The 23,095-nt window shown below is 37.1% G+C and overlaps 1 protein-coding gene across 2 annotated transcripts; it reads left to right on the forward strand.

The window, feature by feature from the left end:
* Positions 1–8,570: 8,570 nt before the first annotated feature.
* si:rp71-45k5.2 (uncharacterized protein LOC560783 homolog) lies at positions 8,571–13,899 on the forward strand. 2 transcript variants are annotated; one of them, XM_038288970.1, is made up of 4 exons: positions 8,571–8,691; positions 12,765–12,995; positions 13,101–13,196; positions 13,282–13,899. In XM_038288970.1, exons 2-4 carry the CDS (start codon positions 12,810–12,812, stop codon positions 13,882–13,884), a joined length of 885 nt encoding a protein of 294 aa, XP_038144898.1. In that variant the 5' UTR covers positions 8,571–8,691; positions 12,765–12,809; the 3' UTR covers positions 13,885–13,899. The 2 variants fall into 2 exon arrangements, with proteins under 2 accessions (XP_038144898.1, XP_038144899.1); XM_038288971.1 differs by having other exon boundaries at positions 8,576–8,655.
* The last annotated feature ends 9,196 nt before the right edge of the window (positions 13,900–23,095 follow it).

A 23,095-nucleotide genomic window follows, 5' to 3' on the forward strand; every position in this document is an offset into this window, starting at 1 on the left:
AGGTGGTAGGCCCCAACTGTCTGCTGATGCTGTAAGGACCCTGCCACTTCGCCAGCAACTTATTCTCTTCAGTGGGCAGGAGAAGGAGGACTTTCTGGCCAGGCTGGAAGGTTCTCTGTCGTGCACTCCGGTCGTACCAGGTGGTCTGGGTCACCTGGGCACTCTGGAGGTTGTCTCGAACGAGGCTGGCCATCTCCTCCATCCTGTCCCTCATGGCAATGACGTAGGAGATCACGTTGGAGGTGGTGGCCTTGGGCGACTCCCAGGCATCCTTCAGCAGGTCAAGGGGTCCGCGCACATGTCTGCCGTACAGGAGTTCGAACGGCGAGAACCCCGTGGATGCTTGAGGTACCTCACGGTAGGCAAACATCAGGTACGGCAGCCAGCGGTCCCAATCTTTGCCGTTGGCAGACACAAATTTCCTCAGCATACCTTTCAGTGTCTGATTGTACCTCTCAACAAGTCCATCTGTCTGGGGATGGTAGGGAGTGGTCCTGATCGCACTAATACCCAACAACCCATAAACCTGCTTTAAGGTGTTTGAAAGGAAAGCTGTTCCCTGATCCGTCAGTATTTCCCGGGGAATTCCCACCCTTGAGAATAACTGTAATAGTGCAGGGGCAATGGCTCTAGCCGTAACCTTGCGTAAGGGAAACACTTCAGGATAACGTGTGGCGTAATCACAGATTACCAAAATGTACTGGTGGCCTGATTGTGTGCGCTCTAAAGGTCCTACAATGTCCATACCTATTCGGGTGAATGGGACATCTATCACTGGCAACGGCTGAAGTGGATATGGCCTGACTTTGTGTTTGCTGTAAAGCTGGCATGTGGGGCATGTTTTGCAGTGTTTTTGCACATCAGTATACAACCCGGGCCAGAAGAATCTGTCTGAAATCCTCTGCAAAGTTTTCACACTTCCCAAATGTGCCGACCAAGGAATGTCATGACCCAAACACAAAATCTTCTGTCTTAGACAGGTTGGTATTACTAGCTGCTCTGCACTGCCACCTTCAGGCTGATGATACAGCAAGCCATCACACACAAAGTAAAATTCACCCAGCAATGTCTTTTCCTGGCCTGTGCCCACACCATCCACTTCAACAACTTGGTCAAACAGCTCCTTCAGTGAAACATCTTGGTTTTGCAATTCTTTCAGATCATCAGGAACTTGCCACATCTCCTTCCCTGCATCAGGAACTGCCGCTAGCTCTTCACCAGACATGACTTTGACTGTGCCAACTAGTTTGTCATGCCTACGCTGTCGGCGTGTCTTCCTGTCTCTCATTTTTACAGGGGAACCAAAATCTTCTCCACTGTATGGCATTTCACGTAACAACTCCTGCGCCTTTTTAGCCTGTGCCCTGGTTGCAACGCAACTCATTGGGAGAGAAGCCTGCACCAGGTCTGGCAGAATCCCCACATCCTGACCTAAGACCACAGGATAATTCAAGCCTTTAACAACCCCGGCTTCTAACCTGAACATCTGATCTTGCACTTTAACAGACACAAGTGCTATGGGGTATTCATGGACATCACCATTCACACACACTACTCGCAGTTTCTCGCCAGTCAAAGCTTCAGGCTGCTGAACCAGGTGAGGTTGCACCAAAGTGTGGGTGCTGCCTGTGTCCAGGAGAGCCCTTGCCGGTTTATCATTCACAATCACACCCATTACTGGCACACTGTCAGCATACACAGCATCAGTCATAGGTCTAGGCACAGAAACCATACTGCAAGTAGCACCCCTAACCTTCTTCAGAGGACAAACTCTAGCCCAGTGACCTGGCTTACCACAATAATGACATACAGCCTGTGTGTTAGCAGGTGTATTGTGTGTTGTGGATGTGTCAGTAGGTCTAGGCTGAGAGGGGTGTTGAGGCATGTAATGTCTAGTGCTTGGGCCCCTACTCTGTGTACCACTCCCCGGACCAGGACCAACTCCACTCCCATATCCCACAGACTTACCCTTCGGCGGTTGAGGTGCTCTGTTGGGGCCTTGGAATCTGAAGTCCTTCGGTCCGCGGCGGGCTGACAGGTAACCATCCACGAGCTCTGCGGCCTTCAGGCCTGTGCTGGGGTTGTGCTCTTTGACCCACACTCTTACCTCCGGGGAGAGTGAGCGCAAGAATTGTTCCAGAATGAGCACTTCACCGATTTCTTCCACAGTGTGCTCCGCTGGGCGAATCCATTTTTGGTACAAGTCCTTCAGCCAGTTGTAGAATTCTTTCGGCGTCTCACCAGATTGAATGTTCGGCTCCCTGAACCGTGTTCGGTAGCTTTCTGCGTTTATCTCATATTTGGCTAAGATGGCATTCTTCACCTTGAAGTAGTCCACGGCTTCATAAGGATCCATGGCGACGTATGCAGCCCGAGCTTTGCCAGACAGGTACGGTACAAGGAATGTAGCCCACTGGGCTAAGGGCCACCTGTAGGCTGTGGCTAGACGTTCAAAGGTGGTCATGTATTGCTCCACATCATCGCTGTCCTCTAGCTTCGGCACTGCTGCTCTGGTCCATGTTGCTGGCGCTGGTGCTGCTGGATCAGGAAACAGGATCGATGGGCCTGCCGCTGGCATCCATGGGGCTGGTGGTGGTGCTGGATACCCTGCTGCCGGTGCTGCTTGGAGGGTTGCTGCCACTGGATGTGCCGGTGCTGCTGCTACTGTCATGAGGGCTGCTGCCGCTGGATGTGCCGCCACTGCTGGGAGGGTTGCTGCCGCTGGATGCGCCGCCGCTGCTGGGAGGGTCGCTGCCGCTGGATGCGCCGCTGCTGCTGGGAGGGTCGCTGCCGCTGGATGCGCCGCTGCTGCTGGGAGGGTCGCTGCCGCTGGGAGGGTTGCTGGCTTTGCTCCATCTGGCTGCTGCTGCTGCTGCCCTCCCCTGGAACTCCTGCGATGGTCCTCCAGCTCATCACGGACGTTACCCAGTTGAACTTGAATGTTGCGCCACCGCTGCTCTTGTTTCTCCCTCTCTTTCTCCTGCGTCCGCATGGACCGTTGCAGTAGGCTGTACAGGTCTGAAAGGTTGAGTGCTTCTTGCGGCCTGTCGTCGTCATCAGGTTGTGTCTGTTGCTCTCCTCCTATGGCTCCTTCGACCTCTTCCTCACCTGGACCCAGGGGGTTGGTCTTCTTCAACTTCCTGTAAGCCATCTCACTCTGCTTGCACTTCTTTCTTGTTGACTTTCGTGTCGGCGCCACGATCCCACTTCTGACACCAAATGTGAAACTGGTGAGCCCTCTGGCTCAGGTTTCACTGCAGGATGGCCACCCAAATGGAATGAAAGCACTCAACAAGGAGGTCCAGTGCAAATGACGTGGTGTATATTTATTTACAGTGCTCTAACCAAAAAGTGCAGTAACAAAAAGACTTTCCAAAACATAAACAAAATCAACACGATGGTTGTTCAAAATAATAACTAATAATAAATCTAAGCACAGAGAGCAATACCTCTTTTGAACACGACAGTCTCAGGCACCAACCTTTCTCCTAGCATCCAACCCACAAACTGAGGAAAAAGTAGGGTTTTTATACAAACAGACATAATTGGCAAATTGCATGCCTACTGGACTAAATCACTGACTGATTGGATGAGACCACTATGCAAGAAAAAAAAAGGTACAGCTGAAACAATGCACTACTTCATTTTCACTGTTAAATTACATGCCTAAGCAATCTACATTAACCACATTACTGTATGCATACATTCAATAAAACACATTTCTCATTACATCAACATTACACCTAAAAATAGCATTTTAAATGCATCAAACACTCAGTTTCACCCCGTCAGGTAATCAAAGCCTCTGATTGGCTGAATGAGACATAAATTATTCCCCTACCCACAGTTCGTGTTTCCCAGGGGAGGAGAAGTTGTCGGACCAGGAAGTGTGTGTGCGCGCGTTTGTGTTTGTGTGTGCAATGTGTGGAAACTGGAGCGGTATGGGATTATGGAGCGATATCGGCGGGTACCTCACCGAACGCTGCGATGGCTGGTCACTCAGGTAAGTACTGAAAGTTTTTGGAGTGTTGGCGTGACAAAGAGCTCTCATATGCGGTTGCCGGCTCCGCGAGTGAAAGTCTCAGATTCGTGTGCGCGCGCTTGTGTATGGAGGTGTGTGCAGGTGTGTGTGACGTTAGCCAGCTACATTGTAGCGTGCTGTTCTGTGGCATTTGTGAAAAGGGAGGGCTGCCTTTTCACACCTATACTGTGATATACACATAACAAACACTAAAATTTCTACATTAATTTAGTCACCAGTATCACATTATTTGACCACAAGGACATATACGTATACCTCAGTAGTTATTATGACTTATATTACTTTATTTCTAGATTATTTCTATCATTACTAGATGTTTGATCTACTGAGAAGATGTAGCTTTGACTCAAACATGAAAGAGCATTTTCCATTTGTGCATTTTAATTTTAAATTTTCAGAATGAAGTTTGGTCAGTTTTCCACCAGTGATGCATAGTAAGGGGGTTATTATACTGTGGGGAAGTTCCAGTCTTTCCAGGCAGGATTGAAATATTCATAACACCTAAACCCTTAGAAGCTAATTTCTCATCATGCCTTTATATCCATCATGATGCAGATACACAGTATGCATAGCAACTGGTCAAATACCTGCGGTAGACCAAATGGGGGTTGTCCAGCTGACCTGCAGCCTGAACTGAATGACGGAGGAGCAGACCTTGTTAATGAGTTACAGGTGTTGATTGCTTATTTCAGTCATAATAATCGTCACATAAATCTTAAATTAGCAGTGGCATAACTGTAAAAAACCGTGACTCCATCCTGAAAACTTAAGATATTTTATTTTGATGTGATTTATTGCAATTAAATTAAAAATGCACTCTAACAAATTAAAAATGAAATGTAATAAAACTCAAAATGTTGAGCAAAATCAGTCATAATGACCTTTACTGAGTCTAAAATAAACATAAAAATGTTTTTTTTGCTGTTGTTTGATTTTTCGGTTTTGAATCAGTTCAATTTATTAAGTAAAATGTTCCTTGTTCTCCTTGTAGCAAACAAGGCAAAATTGTTAAGTAAAATGGGGTCTGCAAAGTCTATTTCTGTGTTAATGCTGACTGTAACTGCTTCATAATATACCACCAGGATTCTAATGCTGCCTACTGTGTGTTATATGTACTAGCTACTGTAAATTAATTTATAAAAAGTTAATAAGACAAGTTAAAAACTTAAGATCAGTAAATTGTAAAAAAGCTCATTAAAAAAGTTAAAAAGCTAAATAAACTAATAATAATAAATAAAATAACAAATGAAATTATGTTGTACCAAATAAAGCTTTTACCCTTTTTTTTTTAGAAAAATGTGAAAATATATGTATTTATTTCTTTTATAAAAGTAATAAGGTCTTGTTCTGTCCTCCAATAACATCCTTGACTTTAAAGGGATAATGTTGCTCCTTTTCAGTGTTTAATATCTATATTTGATATAAATATATATCTCTATAAAATTTTTTTTGTTATATCGATCTCCTAACTTCAGCATATTCTTCGTTACAATTTCAATGAATTCAGGGAAAGGGAGCACTTTCATTCAGCTGTGTAAAATAGCTCAAACAACGATAAGCATTTTTTGCTAAAGTTGTAACTTTTTCAAACTTTACATGATCTTTTAGTATTTTACGGTATATAAAACTGTTAAACTTCATTCTTTCAGTGGGTGTCTTTAAAATGGAAATCAAACTGAAAATGCGTACTGGATGGTAATGAGGATATTAAAGAGGTCTTAAAGCTTGGGTGGGGTTACACATACATTACAAAGATTCTTGTCTGATAGCTTACAGGAAAGGCTGTTTTTTTTTTTAAGCTGACCAGCAGGAGTTAACGGCCTCATTCAGTAGCCTTAAAGAATCTGTCAGTCTAAATATCACCCACAAATCCCTATTAGATATTTAAGTATTGATCAAATAATCTCCAAGTCTTATCTTTACACCTTCTGCAGTAAAGCATCTACAAACAATGAAACTTCCAGCTCCATGTCACACTTTTACAGTTTAATTCCTGGAGCTATATGGTAATTTAATGCCAAACAAGCCCTGGGTTCTGGTTTCAAAGTCCTTTAGTTTATTCCAGATGTTCTAGTTTTTTTTCTGAGGCTTGCCTGCAACTGTTGGTCTGGCCTTCATCTTTTTTTCTTCCAGAACAAATCTTCCATGACATTTCCCAATTATGCTTGTGCAGTATGTAGTGCCAAGTTAACATTTGACATTTTAGACATTTTCCTAACATTAAAGAGGCTGCTTCCTGGTTAAACCTGCTCAGATACTAACCAGCACTGCATGCGTCTGGTGTTTTTAATGTCATCCACTTTTATTTTGCAAACAGTGAAAAAGCTAATTTAAAAATTGCTTTAAACAGAACAAACCTTTAAAATTAAAAGTAACACTCTAATCAGGGTTATTTAATGTCATTTAGGCCAAAATGTTATGTTGCATTGTACAAAACAAGCTTGAAAGGTTTAGTTTAGGCAACGGGAAGTGAATTTTTCTAGCAGAGGACTTCTAGAAAATTCCACGTCCAGTTGCCTAAACTGAGCCTTTCAAGCTTGACCATGCCAATTGTTTGGAACATTATTATTAATGATGTGTGAGTCTGTTAATCCCTAATATTACCTGCCTGTTGCATGTCAGAACTAATGTTTTTCCAAGTAGTTAGGACAGTTCCTCTGTCCAATTAGTCTTCGTTATGTACATAACACTCTGGAAAAACGAACTAGAAATGAGTAAAGATTTCTTAAATTAAGTGTATTTACCCTTAATTTGAGTAGGTAAATAAGAAAGTTTGCCAATGGAACGAGTATTTTTACTCTTAAAATAAGATAATTAGATAATATGCACTTGAAATAAGACAATGCAATTAGGTTTTTTATTTTAAGTGTAAATTGTCTTGTTCCATTGGCAAAACACTGTACTTATTTTAAGAAAAAAATGAATTATCTAGATTTCAATTTTTCAGTGCGCTTGTGTTCTGACAAGGATCCCCAAGGCCTTGAGCAAAAACCTTAATCCCTGATTGCTCCCCGGGCACCACACGATCACAGCCCACTGCTCCCCAAATTGATGGTTTAAATGGAGAGAACGAATTTCCCCATTGTGGGACAGTCAAGGGATTTACAAATGTTATAGTTTTAGTTTAGTTTTATTGGGATCCCCATTAGCTACAGCTATGCTTAGGCTATTCTTCCAGGGGTCCTGAAAAAAAAAAATATATACATTAAAAACAAAACCAAGAATACAACCAATATTTGAAAGAAAAAGAAAATACACAAACACATATACAAATACATATACAATATATACACATATTAACGTACATATGTACCCTTATGCGGGCGTGATATATGACAAATATAAAACACATTCTACTCTTACACCTGTAAACATACCTACACATATACATACATATTCACACACATATATAAATATAAACATTCAGTTATATTATTTTGATAAATGCTATTTTACATATAATTTGAATTTATTGACATTATTAGCAAGCAGGATATGTTTTGGCAGATTATTCCATTCTTTCATACCTCTAAACACAACAGTATTTTTTATGGCATTTGTTCTCACTATGGGTAAAGTGAAATTACCTTTAGTTGCATGTCTAGTACTGTACTGATGATTTACTACACTGAAAGAAAGATGCTTGAACAAAACAGAAGGAAATTTGGAATTAGAAATATTTCTTATGAAAATTAACAATGAATACAACAATCTATCTTTGACCAACAACCAATTAAGATCTTTGTGCATTAAAGCTACAGTGTGTAATAATTACAGGGATATACAGTCAGAAATGTAATATATTATAAATAACTATGTTATTTTATCATCATCTACGAGCTCAGGCTCTTAACCTTAATATTTGCGTTGCCTTAGAATTCGTTATTTATAATTACATAGGAGCGGGTCTCGCAGCCATGGAGGCAGACATCTTTGCGCTACGGCATGGCAGAGCCAACAAACTAGTGATTGCGAGATCGCCAAAATGTCACAACGTTGTAGAAAAAATAACGGGTATATTTATTATCTTAAGTCGACATGAAATCTATACCCTACACAGACTAATGAAATACTATCTGTAAAATTATCTATGTAAACAAACCTCATTACTTGAGAAGGTAGGTGATGCGGACATCGTGGAAGACATTTTGTCCCGTAACGCTCGCCGTACTGTTGAGGGGGAGAAGCGGGGGGGGGGGGGGTGTTCATGTTGCTGCAGTCTGCAGTCTGACCGCTAGATGTCGCTAAAAGTTACACACTGTAGCATTAATGTTATTTTTCTCCTGTAGCTATCAAGTAATCATTAAGATGGTTTACAATATCTATTGGCTTAGTTATAAGTTTATCTCCTGTTTCCAAAAAAGATGGATTTATTTTGTTTTTCTTACCAGTCAATTGATTTAAAACATTCCATAACTTCCTATTATCATTACCTATGTTTTTAACGTGATTATCAAAATACATTTTCTTCTTCTTATTATTATTAAGTGTAGTAACAGAATTTCTCATTTTACGATATAGGTCCCAATCACTTTTATTTCCTGTCATAACTGCTGTTCTTTTCATTTGACATCTTATTTTCATAGAGTTTTTCAGTTCTTCATCCAACCAAGGTGTGACGTTGTTTCTGACCGTAAACGTCTTCAAAGGTGCATGTTTATCAATCAATGACAAGAATAGCTTGTTAAATTTAAATAGAGCAGTTTCTGGATTACTAGCAGCCAACACATCAGATACTGCTCCTTTAGCTAAAAATGAACAGTAGAAATGCCACAAATATCCCTCCTACAACTATATAAACTCAAATTAAATCTATTATAATCTCTACCAGGGGAGCCAAAAAGGGTGGAGAAGCTAATCTGTTCTCTAATCCGTGGGGACGTGTCTGATGTCTTCAAAGAGAAACGTCTATTCTAAAGACTTTTTTCAGCTTGGATTTTAACTAGAAAGAAAACTAAAATAAAAGTAGGACTCATGTATTTTAGCTGTAAAGTCATGTATTGCCATGCATGAGATGTGACTTGTGTACACACTGGCACAGATAAAGTGATATATTTGTGTAGTGAGTTGGTTAAATAAGGAGCAGATGAGTGCTTGGTGGGCACAGGTAACATTCCCAGTGGGAATAAAACACCTGTTATTGATGGGTTTATGATGAGGGCCCACTCCTTTAGTGTTAATGATAGAACAAACATTTGAGGTAGAAATTAAAGCCTCTTTTATGCTTGTATGCCAAGGTTCCTGCTTCAGGCTAAATGAATTAAAGGTCTAGAAGTCAGAGCAGAATGACTGTTTCTCTTCAGGACTGATTTAATTGAGAAAGGACCAGTAAACTTCACCGCACATTGAACCTGAATAGTTCTGCAGACTGCAGCTTCATCTGTAATATCCAGCCTTTCATACTTTAGTAAATGTGAGCATGTGGTTTGGAGCATCTTGGCCAAGTAGGTAACCTGGCTGGTTAGCTCTGCTTTAGAAACCCCCATCTTGGTCTTCTCGAGAGAGAGGTGATCACAGGACCCAAGACCTTCTATTAGAATAAAGCAGTTAGCTTTGCACATGAGTTCTTTTGGAACAATGAGAGATCAGATGGTGTCCATTGCAATTTAATGAGGAGCCATTCAGAAGATAACGGTCCCATTAGTGCTGGAGATGGAGCCGCACCTCAAATGAATAAAGATTTCTCAAAGTTCTGGTCATTTCCAGAGATCAACTAATTTATGCTCCTCTTCTAAAAGCAACTCAGATCAAGCTCTTTCTAATTCTGTCGGCTGCCAAGGCAGTGTGGCTTTAACATCTGAAATTAAGAATTTTTATTCCTTGTAAATTGCCAGGTACTTTTCGCGGCAAAGATTTCCCATTTTGGCCTTTTTTTTTTTTACGTAACTAAAATAATACATCCTATATGATTTACTCATATATAAGATTAATATACTCAGATTTATATAAAGGATAGCAAGAATGGAAGAGGAGAGGTATAAACATGTCAACCTGGAGTTTTATGTTTAGATTAAATGCATATTTAAACAATGCTTCCTATTTTGGAACTGGGGGAAGTTCTTTAATTGAAGCAGCCAATGTAGCTAGAAATAGTAATGCTTAATTCAAATTATGACTTAGAGTTCAGACATTTTACATACGGAGTTAGAAGTATCATAAAAAACTTAATGACATAAATTTTACATTTAGAAAGGTAATGTAAATTTTGATAATTTTTTTAAGTGATGTTAAGTAAAACATTTAGAAAAAATTGGATACTGAGATTCTAGATTACAGTAATGACTCTTCAGACTTTGAGAAATCAAGTTGGTTTGTTTCAAAATTATGAGATGCTGAATTTTAAATCAATATTTCGGAATTTTTAGGCTTTTAGTATCTTAAATATGAATTTCAAAGTCTTTATTTTAAGATGTCCGGTCAAAACTATTGTATAAATTCCTTTTAACGCTTTTAAATGTATAACTTGGAGAGGTAAGGTTTGGGAGGAGCGGAGTCAAAATTTTGACTTTGAATTTAAATTTGATGTAGTTTTTTTTCTTAAATTCTGGTTTGGACAAGTATTTTGAAGAAGTTCTAAAAAAAAAAAAAAAAACTAACATAAACACCAAAGTTTTTCTATGGGAATGCAATAAGAACATGTTAGCAGTTTTAACTCCCCAGTTCTTCAAACCAACAGGAATTTTATTAACAAAGTCTAGAAAGAAAAAATCTGGAGTTTCATCAGCTTTACATATAAAAACTGTAAACAAAGGCAAAATGACACCTAATATATATGACTGCTAGTCATTTATAAGACTTGGAGAAATTTTTTGCTAACAACCTCACAGATAAATTTGAAATAAGACACCAGGGTTTTGAATAAACTGTATGTATAAATGTATTTCCTTCTAAGCTCAGATATGTGTTTTTTATAGTCTAAAACGACAAAAAAACAAAAACATGTACAAAAACAGTGAACATAAGAAGTGCTGATTCTAATAAATGTTGCTAGAATTGTAGTGAACTAGATCACCTATTTCCTTTCCTGTAATTGTTGCATATTATTAGGTTACAGGCCTTAAGATCACAACACGGGTCATTAAATTATGCAGCTTAATAACCATAAAATTAATCTGGCAATGAATTATAAAGACTTGCTGAAAAATAAACAACTCTAGTTTGTCATCAAAGGTCCACCTTAAGTAAAACATACTCATCCAGTGTTTAACAATCTTAGTTTTTAATTACATTTATAAGTTTTTATTCATAAGTGAATACAAATAGCAGTTTTTTCTTTATGTATTTACCTTAAATTGGCTTTAACTATTATGATTTTGCTGATCTTAAAAAACAAAATAAAAACACATGCATTTCAATTTTTATTTCAAATACCACATCTTCTAGTCTGCAAGTCTTTATCTGAAAGCTAACAGTGATCCAGGCTATCTCACACAAGACTGAAACTTTGCATTGCACACAATTACAGTCAAGTGAAATCAGCTGGTATGGAAACCAGTCCAGTCTCAAAGCTTTGGAAACAGGTAATGTGCTGATAAATTAGAATGGGGATCAGTGATGTAAATTAGGGCTGTAACTATAAGGCCAGGGAATGATTTTAAAGGTCAATAAGCGATGTGTTAAGTATTGGAATGTGACTGGATTGGTCCCTGTGATCACCCATTATGTAGATTGAGGTGCAGTAAAAACTGCAGGAAGGAAAAATAATCCAAATGATTTCTTTGAAATCCTTTTATCCTTAAAAGACGGTTTTGTTCAAAGCAGACATAATGGGGCTTAAGCATTACATTTTTCAAGCTGTTAAGATTTGAATTAATCTTATCATTTTAGCTCATAAATGCCCATCTTAAACCAAAGGACTGCAATGACTGACAGTTTCTAAGCAATATTTAAAACATATTTAGACATTTCCCCTGTTTAAAAAAAAAAAAAAAGAAGGTATATGATTTTTATATTTGTATTTTATACTTGTAGCAGTTTCTACAAACCCCCCTTTCCCTAATTTGGTTAGCCTCCAAAAGTTTGTCACCATTTTATTGATTCTTAAGGTATGATAAGAAATTAAGCAGAAATGAAATAATTAGCAATATATTACAGAAAAGTGTTTAAAATTGTAAAGCAGTAAAATTATTTTCTAATTTAAGTTCAGAGAATTATGTTTCAGCTCTATGCATTAAATTCAAACTAGAATAAAAATACTCTTTAACAGCTAAAGTTATTTGAGTGGTGCTCATTTCATCATTTATTATTTTCATATAATTAATTCAAAAACAAAAGTTTAAAATTATAAGGCAGGTGTGTCATTCTTTTAAAGTTGCTATAATTTCCTTTGAAAGTAAGTTCTTAAGTTAATTTAGACACTTTCTTTCTTATTCTGTCTTAATGTATTACACTTTTGTGGATTTCAACCCTTTAAATAGTTTGAGAATCTAAAAAAAATTATATTTTGAGATAAGTAGAAAAATAATTGTAACCATTTTATGCATTTCTGCAAGAAGAGTTGGACTTCTGCCTTAAACCTTTAGATATAAGGACTAAGATGCATATAACAAAGTGTCAGATGCAAGTGCACCCTATACAAATGTAGATGTTGTTTTTCAAGTTGCCCACCACTATGGCTCTGTCTCCACCTCTTACAATCATGGCTAATCATTTGATGAAAGGATCCCCATCACTCTGCCGTACACACCCTCTAATGTCCCTTCTCTCCAGGATATATAAACAGACCCTCCAGCTTCAGAGCCAGCAGCAGCTCTCTCTGAGATCTCCAATGACTCTCATTTGGGTGAAACCTGAATCTCCAAGCAGGATGCAGAAGAGGAAAGAGAAATCTAGGACTCAGCTGTTGGATTTGCCAGTTGCTCAGAGAGAGGTTCTCAAAAGAGACACCACATATCTGGCAAAGATTGCCCTTGTTCTCCAGGATGCTCCAGGCAAAATGCTCACCTTCACCCAGGTAAGAATTATCTCAAATGCACTTACAATTTAAACTTTGTTATTCAACCAATAACCTACATTTATAAAACCGTCTAAAGCTGTTTTTTTTTCTTTCTTCTTATAGTTGATGGAGAAGCTGGCAACTCTTATTTCAGAAGACCTAAGATCTGTTGTGAGCAACATCAGAGTCTGTTTGTCAAGCCACAGATGTTTTGTTAAGGTATATATAAGTATTACTTCATTTAATACAAACTATAATTCATTTGGCGGCCGCATATCCACTGATCTATATGGACCATTTTCAGATTCCCGTGTTCCCAGGTTCAAGGGACAGCAAGAAGAACTACTGGAAACTAGACTGTAGCAAGATCACTCCAAAGATGGTGCGTCGTCACTTTATGAGACTCCTGAATATCTTCCCTGAGTTGGCCTCTAAGGTTGAGACAAACAACGCGAACAGACCATCAGAGCAAAAATCAACTGTCCCATCTCCTGAACCTGCAGCCTGCGGCTCTGTGCAGGTCAGATGTGAGGTGAAGTTCACTGGTCCCTTCTCGATTGAATCCCTCCTGAAGAGAGACAGCCCGTCTTCTCTGACCTGCAGAATTTCTGCTCCGCCCAGCATCCAGACCTGGGCAGATCAGCAGCTTTTGCCCATACACACGACAAGGGTCTCCAGCTACTATGAAGAAGGTTCGCCTCCTCAAACTTCTTCAGGATTATACCCTATCTGCTTAGCAAGGGGCAGCACACATCACAGAGGCGTTGAACCCACCACAAGGATTGCTGTCCACACTGAGCCCCAATCCTACTTCTACATAAGAGCTGCTTCCAATCTCAACAGCTCTCTCTACAGTTACATCACACACTCTGTAGCAGCATTTACACCAGAAACCCTCCACTTTTGATTGCATATTTTTTTTTTATTTCCCTCTAAAGAAACTTTGCACTTGTAAGCACTGTATGTGTTTACAGGAGTGGAAACACTCTAAAACATTTAAGCATGGAGATATCCTTTAGCTAGACAAAGCTGTGGTTGGTGTTGTGTCTTTTGCTGTACTTGGTCTGGTAACGATTGCTTGTTGTTTTTCTCTTTTGGTCCAAACATAACACTGTCTTCTCAGGCAATTCTCTGGACGATACTTTTTATTTCATTTTTTTGCATTGTTTAGTCATTTTGTTTGCATGGCTACTGTTTGTTCTTTGTTTTTTTTTTTGTTTTTTTACTTTTTTTTTTTTCAATGGTCAAACTTTAGGCCATTTCGATATGGCCACAAGATGGCAGTATAGCGTTTCCTTTTGTGTCTGAGATGTGGTGTTCAGGGGAAAAAAAATCCTTTCCAAAATAAAGCTTTTAATAAAAATCTTTCTCACTTTGACCTCTTTTTAGTTAAGGCAGCTGTGAATTCAGATATCCATTTAAAATGTACATTAATTCCTTGGATGCTTGTTTAAAATAATGTGTCCCAATGTTAGGACATGCGGTGCATTTGTGCATTAAACTAATTTGCCTTTTAAATGGGCATAAATTTACAGTCATACTGAATTGGTGGTTATTAGAGAGATGAGAGATGTTGTTTGGATGTTTTACATTTTGAAACACATTTAAGTCCCAGAGTCGTATGTTTGCAGTCATGTTTGTCAAAAACCCACTGTTGGAAAGCAACAAGATTTTGAGGAAGAATAAAAAATAAAAAATATATCTTTAAAAAGCCTAAAGCTACGGCTCCTTGCAAAAGCTAAGATAGATTTGGATTTTTTCCATAAACTATTGTAGCTTGGCCACCCCAAACATTGACTTTGTTTTTCTTAAGTCACCTTGCAGTGGGTTAGTGTTCATTTGCAAGGCACATCTGTGCACAAGTTTGATGATTTCTTCAGACTTTAAAGTTGCTTTAGTATTTTTAAATTTGTTTTAAGCAGCCCAAGTAATTATTTTCTAGACAATTTATTACTTCTACTCAAATTTCTTTGCAACTATCTCTACTTTATACTCCTTACATTTTAAAAATAGACTTATTAGTTTTATTTCATTTTAGCTATTTTTTGTTATGAAGTGTTGGCAGCAAAAAAAAAACTATATTAGTTTCATCCAGGCAATACATTTCTTTGTGGTTGGCCTCGGTATTGCACTATAATACATAGTTTTTTAAGATGATGCAAAGTTAAAATTGACATGGTTTCCATTAGAAACTTAAATGTAAGGAATTTATCATCCAGGAATGTAGAAAAATGTTCCTTTAATAAGGCAGTGCAGTAATGTGTATAAGGTTTAAAGCATCTAACCTTAACTTTTTTTCCTGCATTACTTTTATACTTTAAGTACTTCAAAAATTTAGTTAGTATTAAATTAACTTAGTAAAAAAATTCTGTTACACTTTGAGAAAAAACACTTAAGTTGATACTCTAACTTCTACAAAACTATATTCAAATAGTAGGATTTTTACTTCTTCTTGAGTAATAAATTTTAATACTTCTGACACTATTATTCCAATCCATTAAAATTTGGGTGAGGATCCTAGATTTCCATTGGTCTGTACTTTTAAACTGATATTCTGGCTTTTTTATGTTTTCAGGTAATGGCTTCTTTTTTGCTGAGTGGCGTTTGAACCCATATCAGTAGGTGACTAATTTAACAGTAGACCATGACTGTTTAGGCAGCCTCTTTGAAAGATCTTCAGCTTTGTTCTGCCATGCACCCGCCGAAACACATTTATCTCTACAACTAGCTTCACCTCTTTCCTGAACACTATGCTGCCTGAACATTCTTTGCATATAATTGTATGAACAGATGAGTTTGACAAATTTAATACATCTGGAAAATGAATCCAGCTTGTGGAGGTACACAGCTCTTATATCTTAGTTGATTTATTTTACAAGAGTTTTCCTTGGGATCACACAAGGAGGTATTCGCTTAGAAATACACCAATATAGAGCCAGACTTTATCTTTTTTTCTCTGATATATAAAAATAATGGAATTTTAAGTGTATAAAAAATAAATCTGACGATTTTGGCATTTACCAAGTATTTTTGATAATTTTATTCTATCGATAATCTTAAACAGTGAAGAAAAAGGGTATGTGTCTTTCTGTTACCTGCATGTTCATATCAGGTTTCCTTTGTAAAAGAGAAAAACAGCAGGGAGAAGATGAATGTTCAGTGTGTTATTAGACTTTTTAAGGACAAGATCATCCATAAAATGGAACAAAAAAGGAAGTAATTGGTTTTACAGTGTGCTTGTCTGATAGCTACACTCTTGGAAACTCTACAAACCACACATAAGCCAACAACCTGAACTAGCTTAAATACATGTGTAAAAAAATATAAGAAGAAATAAAACATGCTCATTAGTGGAAAAAAATGAAGATTTTCTTTAATGTTTCCATCATGTCAAGTAATCCAAGGAGTTTGAATAAAAAAAAAAAAAAACACTTTGCTGTAAAGTTTATACGAAACAGAACATAGACACCTTCATACCTCCTTATGAATGGAACCACTTTAAACTCCACATGGACTCAGAACAATCTCCTGTAATAAATAGGTGAGCATGACTTTCAACACAGTTACAGCCAGCCATTATGCATGAAAACAATTCTTGAGCTTTTGCTTGCACAGTAGCTTGTACTTTGCTCTTTAATGTTTCTACATGGTGCAAACATTTAGCAGGACATGGATCCTGGATTAGGGGCTGTGCTTTAAGGTGAAAGGTCCTGGTGAGGTCTCCATCGCCATATCCTGCTGAGAAGTCACAGGGAAGTCATGAACAGTTCATGGACAGCATGCAGTTTTTAATTAAGCCAAAAGATAGACATGTAAAACAGAAAGGCATCATAAATGTCAAATAAGTGAAATAAATCATGTACATAAAACTGTTTTTAAGATGCTTTCCTTTTTTTCCTAAAAAGAAAAATCATTGATAATTCATGATGTTTTATATAAGTGTCAGAATTTAGCTGTTCTGCCTCTTAAAATGAAGCTCTTTCTGTAGTGACTGAATGTTCTCAATAACTATTGATCAGATGTTCAGAGCAGCCTGGTGGAGTTTTATCCCTTTGCTTTTGTCCTGAATGTCGGCAACACATAGCTCCTGATGGATTTCCTCACATGAACTCTTTGCCTCTTGGCCCTTTGACAACCTTTCTTTTGGAGTAAGGTCAGGAATTTGACTAGGGCCCTCTAAAACATAAACTTTGTGCTTTTTTTAACTATTATTTGACAGATTAACTTGTGTGTTTAGGGTCATTCTCCTACTGCATTACTTACAAAGGCTTCACCTAATGCACACATTTTCTCAGGCTGTCTAAGCAATTTCCTTTCAGTAAAACGCCAAAGATCCTTCAAAATTTAACAACATGGACATGGTTAAAAACTCATGGTAATCTTTATGGAGTAAAACATTATTGACAAATGTGTTTACGTAATGTATTAAACTGGGAAATGTAATATTACACAATTCAATACAGAATACAGGGTAATAACTGTTGCATTGATTATTGTTAAACCCCTGCAGGACTAGAAGAAAGCCAAAACGAACTTGGGTAAGAAGACAAACAATTCTACTTTTTCTCCATGTTCTGAAGTAAATTCACCTTTTAGTTGGAAAATTAGAGTTCCAAACTATGGATTTAGGTGAGTTTGGAAAGTACTCATACTCAGTGGAGTACCCAATTCCAAAAGAAAATAAGTCAATGTATCTTCCCTTAAAGGCCATTCGACATAATTGTGATAAAGGTAATTGTCTTGACAGTTTCTTTGTAGAGATTTTCCACAATGAGAGTAAACTATCAATTGTTTTTTTTCTAAAAAATCTGCCTAGTTTGGGAGTGATATCCAAGTATCTCAAAGGTAATAGAGATAACACAAGTTGCTTGGGGTCAAAATGTCCACAGAGCAGTGATGATACCCTGTAATACGCTGCTGTTGGACCACTACTATTAATCAAAGCCAACATTCAGCTCAGCCCTCTTCAGAAAACCTTTGAGCACATATTGGTCTTTTTTAAGTAATTTACAAAAATAAACTAATGCTTCAATAAAATTCTTATTGACTGAAATTCACTTAAATACAATACAATATACTGTATTGTATTGTTATATAGGGGGAGAGGCCTAGTGGTTAGGACATAGAGCTTGGAATCCTGAGGTTGTGAGTTGGAAACCCACTCCCACAGACTGCCACTCTGGCTCTCTGAGCAAGACCCTTAACTCCCACTGCTCCCTGGACGCCGTAAATGGCAGCCCACTGCTCCCCAAGGGGATGAGTTAAATGCAGAGAGTGAATTTCATTGTGCAGTACTTGTGACAGTGTAATGACAATAAAATAAAATAAAATAAAACACTCTGGAAAAAAAATGTTATCAATCAAACGATAGTTGTTGACTAGGCTGGTTTTTCAGATTAAAAGTACCATTAAAAAAATAAAAACCTGTAACCGGGTATTGAAATTTTTTTTTATTAAGCCTGCAATTCTGCATTAAAATATGTTTTTATTGGTCTGATGTATTGTTCTAATCTGAGATGTCATGTCTTCATTAGCTATAATCGGAAAATCAACTAATATTACAGACATAATGGCTTAAAAACATCAGTATGTGTGTAATTTATTTATATGTTTTGTTTCCTTTTATAGATTTAGTGAAATAAACCGAACTAAACAAACTTTTTAAAAGCATTCTAGTTATCAACTAGATCATTTTGTACTTAAAATATAAATATTTGAATAAAATACATCCATTAAAAATCATATATGTTGGAAAAAATCTGTTGTGATTTTTTTTCCTTTTAATTACAAAGGCTTATTCAGAAAGTCAAATATTCCATCAGATAGGTCATGTGAGCTGAGAGCGAACGGAGGAACTTTCACCATAAACCAAGAATTTACTGAACAGAAGGAAGAAGAGTAGGCTGAGTTCAACATTTGGCCCTCTGTGCCCACGACATACTTCCATCCCAAAGGGATTACTGGCAAGCGACCTAGATTGTGGCACCAGACTCCTGTCCTCCATCTTTTTTTCCACCTCCCTCCTCCCCCCCTCTTCCATTTCAGACAGATTACAGAGAGTTGTGAGCCTGGCACTCAGACAGAAGCACAGAGCATGTGACAGTGACACACTGAGGAATAGACAGGATGAAAAACAATGTTTTTCTCTGTCTTTTTTCACAGCTGCTTACTTTCTTTTTAGGTTTTTTTCCCTTATGCTGTCATGGACATATTTTAGCCTGAAAAGTTAAATTAAGTAAATGTTAATCTAAAAAATGCATCAATATTTTATTTTTGAATATACATGAGTCATAAAACACAAAAGAAAGAGTAAAAAATAAAATTGAATCCAGTGTGTTTATCTATTAACTCCCTGGTTTGTATAAGATGAATTAATTCAGGGATTCAGCCCTCATTTGGTGCATTTAAAACTGTTACAGGCTGCCTATAGATATCAGTCTCTAAACTCATAATATATATGAAACAGCTTGCAAGCATAATCATTGTATCATTTAACTTTTTTAAAGTTATTACAACATTACTGTGCACAAGCATCTGTCTTACTAGATGTAATATCTGCTGTAGTACTACTGGTTGAATTCTGTTTCATGAAAATCTAACAGTTGTTTCTCCCCATTTTTTTTTATTCCTGAGCTATTAGAGGCTGGAAAGTGACCATAAATAAATCAATATTACCACTTTATTTTCCCCTGATTTATCTGCATTTGTTTTATTTAGAATCTACTAAATGGGTTATGTTTTATAAATAGAATAAACCTTTATTAGAGTGTAAAATTATTTACATGCAAATTAAATGTGCTGCACATGTACTGTCACAGTATAGCTGTCTGCTATAAATGCATCCTACAGGTGGACTTATGATGTCATGTTTTTCTTAAAGGTACAGAGCAATATAATAATAGGTCCTGCCACTGCCCCACTGTTTAAGACGCTAAACACTGTAATTTGAGTAAGAACTAGATGTTTCATAAAGGTGTGGCAATCTGACGTCAGAAGGACGAAGCATACACCACGTAGTGAACTTGAGTGGAAATAGTCACGTCTTCCTCGTCTTCCTCGCTCGCTTCCCGCCCTGTCCTGAACCGCCCACACGAGCCTCGAAACCACTGCGTCATCATTACCGTATAATTCAGGCCTAGCAGCGCTGCGTTCAAATGCTGTATGGAAATAATAACGTTTTGAAAAAAGTTTTTGTTGGTAGTAATTTTTTATTTTTTTTTTGGTTTGAACTCTGCAAAAAAGTACTTTTTTGTGTTAATTATTTTTTTAAAAAGTATAAATTTCGCTTCATACTTTAACTATTAAGCAGAAATGTTAAAATAGCTTAACATTAGGTCTCATTTGACAGTACAACCTATTGTGAAAAAAAACAGTACTTCAAAATTAGAAAGTTTCTAATTCATTATCATTTTAAATGTGACTCCAAATATACACCTAACATTTAATCTTTTAAGTACTTTCAACCTAAAATATATTTCCTAAGAGAATAAACTTTCCAAACATAGGGAGAAGCCACAATTTGATTTAGATTTTAAAGAAATAATTTACTTAACATGAGAAAAAATAATAATATGCAAATAATAGTTTAAAAGAAATAGTTACATTTATACAAACTTAAATTGTGATTTCTCAATTAAATCCTGTTTATTATGATCAATTTTGCACGTTTTTTTTTATTGGTCTAAAAAAGAAAAAAAGTTTGTGAACGATAGAACTGAAAGTTGTTTGCAAAGATAAGCAGAAATTAATTTCAGAGCTTTTTCAAATTAAGCATGTTGTCAATCAGCCATCATGGCAGCACATTTGGTTTTGATTTTGCCATGAGTCAAAGTACATTTGGATAGTTAAATAATTAAAAGCAGGCGCCTCATCATATCTCACATCATATGACAAGTTTATTACCTGCATTAACAGTGTTTGTCTGCAGGTACAGGGAAGAGGAGCTTTGATCTATTACGGTGATATTGTTGAATTATATTACGAGCTTTTGAGGAGTGCTGTGTGTTTATCCTCACAAGGTTGATAAGAAATCATTAACAGCTAGCTTATTTGGGTCAGTGACCTATTTTTAACTATTAACAACAGGGCAATAATGTTGATGACACAATTAACTGAGCCCTAGTTTTTACCCCATTTTTAAACAGACTGCATATAATTTATTTGAATTTATAATATAAAAAAAACACATTTTGGCATAATTAATGCTTAGAATAGTATTGGTGTTGTTTCAATTGTTAAGTTTTATACATCAGGAAACAATAAAAATAAAGAATCTAAGGTGGGTGTATGTTTTATTTTCCAATTTAGGTTATTTTATAGGTTTAAATATTAAACTTTAACCTTAGGTTTTCAAAAACAAAGAGATTCAAAAATATAACGTTTAAACAATAAAGAAAAAAAAAAAAAAAAAAAAACTAAGCAATGAAACCCAAAATTATAAACCTGACTTTACTGAATTATTTCATAGATTATTTAATATCTATGCCATTACATTAGTTTACTGATTTATTTGATCTTTGAATATTGCACGGTTTGAGCTTGGGTTAATTTGGGATGTACTGTTCTCAGGGAGGAGTTGAGTTGAAATTGGAAATGGTCAAATGACCTTCTCTACAATAATGTGCAAAGACAGTTTCTACTTCAAGGAGAATGCTGACCTCCTTTCATACTTTAGTCTTTTGTTGACCCACATCTCTCAAAGTTCTTGCTTTTCCACAGGTGGTCCTAGTTACTAATGATTACTCATTAGAATATATTTTATTAGCAATACTTGACTGCAATATTTTTTACTTCTTTATGTTTCAAGTTAGATTTAACCAATTTTAACAACATTACTTTTATTATGACACATGATTTTGGGAGCACAGAAATCAAGACTTGTTTTTCTTTTACAACGATCCTCTGCCCTGTTTAGGTTTTCCATCAGCAACCCCTATGACCGCAATCCCCAAATCCAGATGGCTATGTCAAATATTTATACATAAACATCAGCATATTTTTGTTTTCCTCCCCCATATGAAGGGGTGAGTAAAAACAAAGTCACAGTTTAATTGTATTTATTAATGAATTTGTTTTTACCATTTTGGTTTTTATATTAGATCAATACTGAAACTCAAGAAAACCAATTTTATGAATGTACGCCTAATCTACTGCAAACATGAATCTAAATAGATGCCACCCATGCCCCCACCCCACTCTGACCTCACATTTTTCCCCCGGGAATCCAAAGGAGGGCCGATCAGGTGCAGTTTTTAGTTCAACAACTTGCTCAGCTTCATCCCACGATGCTGACTCTAGCTGTTCCTGGAGTGTTTTGCTAATGCCAAGCATTAAATCAGGAATGACAACAAACATCATTGTATCTAAATTGGCTATTTACAGCATTAACAAGTGAAAATGTAGTCATGCAAAAAACCAAAACAGCATGCATCAGAGAGGTTTCTAGTCTTGTACCCATGCCATGGCACTATGTAAACAACTGCTGAGAGTGCTTTTTAATCATTTGGTGCTTCTGTCACCAGTACCCACTGTTCCCTGGCATGTTTACCGCGTCTATACTTGGCAGTGGCGATAAAGATATTAGCCTTCCACTACAGAACTTGAGAAGCAATGACTGTGGCTTTGAGGAGATTAGGGTTAGCTGCAGCGGTAGTCCATTCACTGTTTGTGTCTTGTCTCCTTATGCAACAAACAATGAGCTTGCTTGGGTGATTTCTCAAGCATTGTTGAATAGTGCTAGTTTTATTTGCTCTTAATGATTTACTTTATGTAGAACTTTCATTGCAGGGCATAGCACACCATACTTTGTGCTCTTACAGTGTGAAAACATGAGTAGTGAAGCTTTAATTTCTTACTAGTCTTGTGCCTTTGCCTTGTGTAAAAAGAGCCTAAGGTGAGTGATTGTTTTTTAAGATATAGCATTAATAATTACAGAGACATTGCTTTTCTCGCTCCTCTGAGAATATGTCAGCTGACTGACACTGTGAGCATGACCTGTAATATGTACCTGTAAACACTGATAGCTTATGAATCAACAGGCCCTTGGGCAGCAACTTGTTATAAGCTTCAGCCCCTTTTGCTCTTCAGAAATAATAATTGATAATCAGACATCATCAGAA

This window comes from Cyprinodon tularosa, unplaced genomic scaffold (assembly GCF_016077235.1).
Source record: "Cyprinodon tularosa strain WSP-4 unplaced genomic scaffold, ASM1607723v1 ctg26, whole genome shotgun sequence".
Lineage (NCBI taxonomy): Eukaryota > Metazoa > Chordata > Actinopteri > Cyprinodontiformes > Cyprinodontidae > Cyprinodon > Cyprinodon tularosa.

What these genes read in the sequence shown, in the direction of transcription:
- si:rp71-45k5.2 (XM_038288970.1), top strand. Translation starts at nt 12,810, where the DNA reads ATGACTCTCATTTGGGTGAAACCTGAATCTCCAAGCAGGATGCAGAAG. An exon ending in AAATGCTCACCTTCACCCAG is followed by an intron (nt 12,996 to 13,100) that starts GTAAGAATTATC and finishes TTCTTCTTATAG; the next exon opens with TTGATGGAGAAGCTGGCAAC. An exon ending in GCCACAGATGTTTTGTTAAG is followed by an intron (nt 13,197 to 13,281) that starts GTATATATAAGT and finishes GACCATTTTCAG; the next exon opens with ATTCCCGTGTTCCCAGGTTC.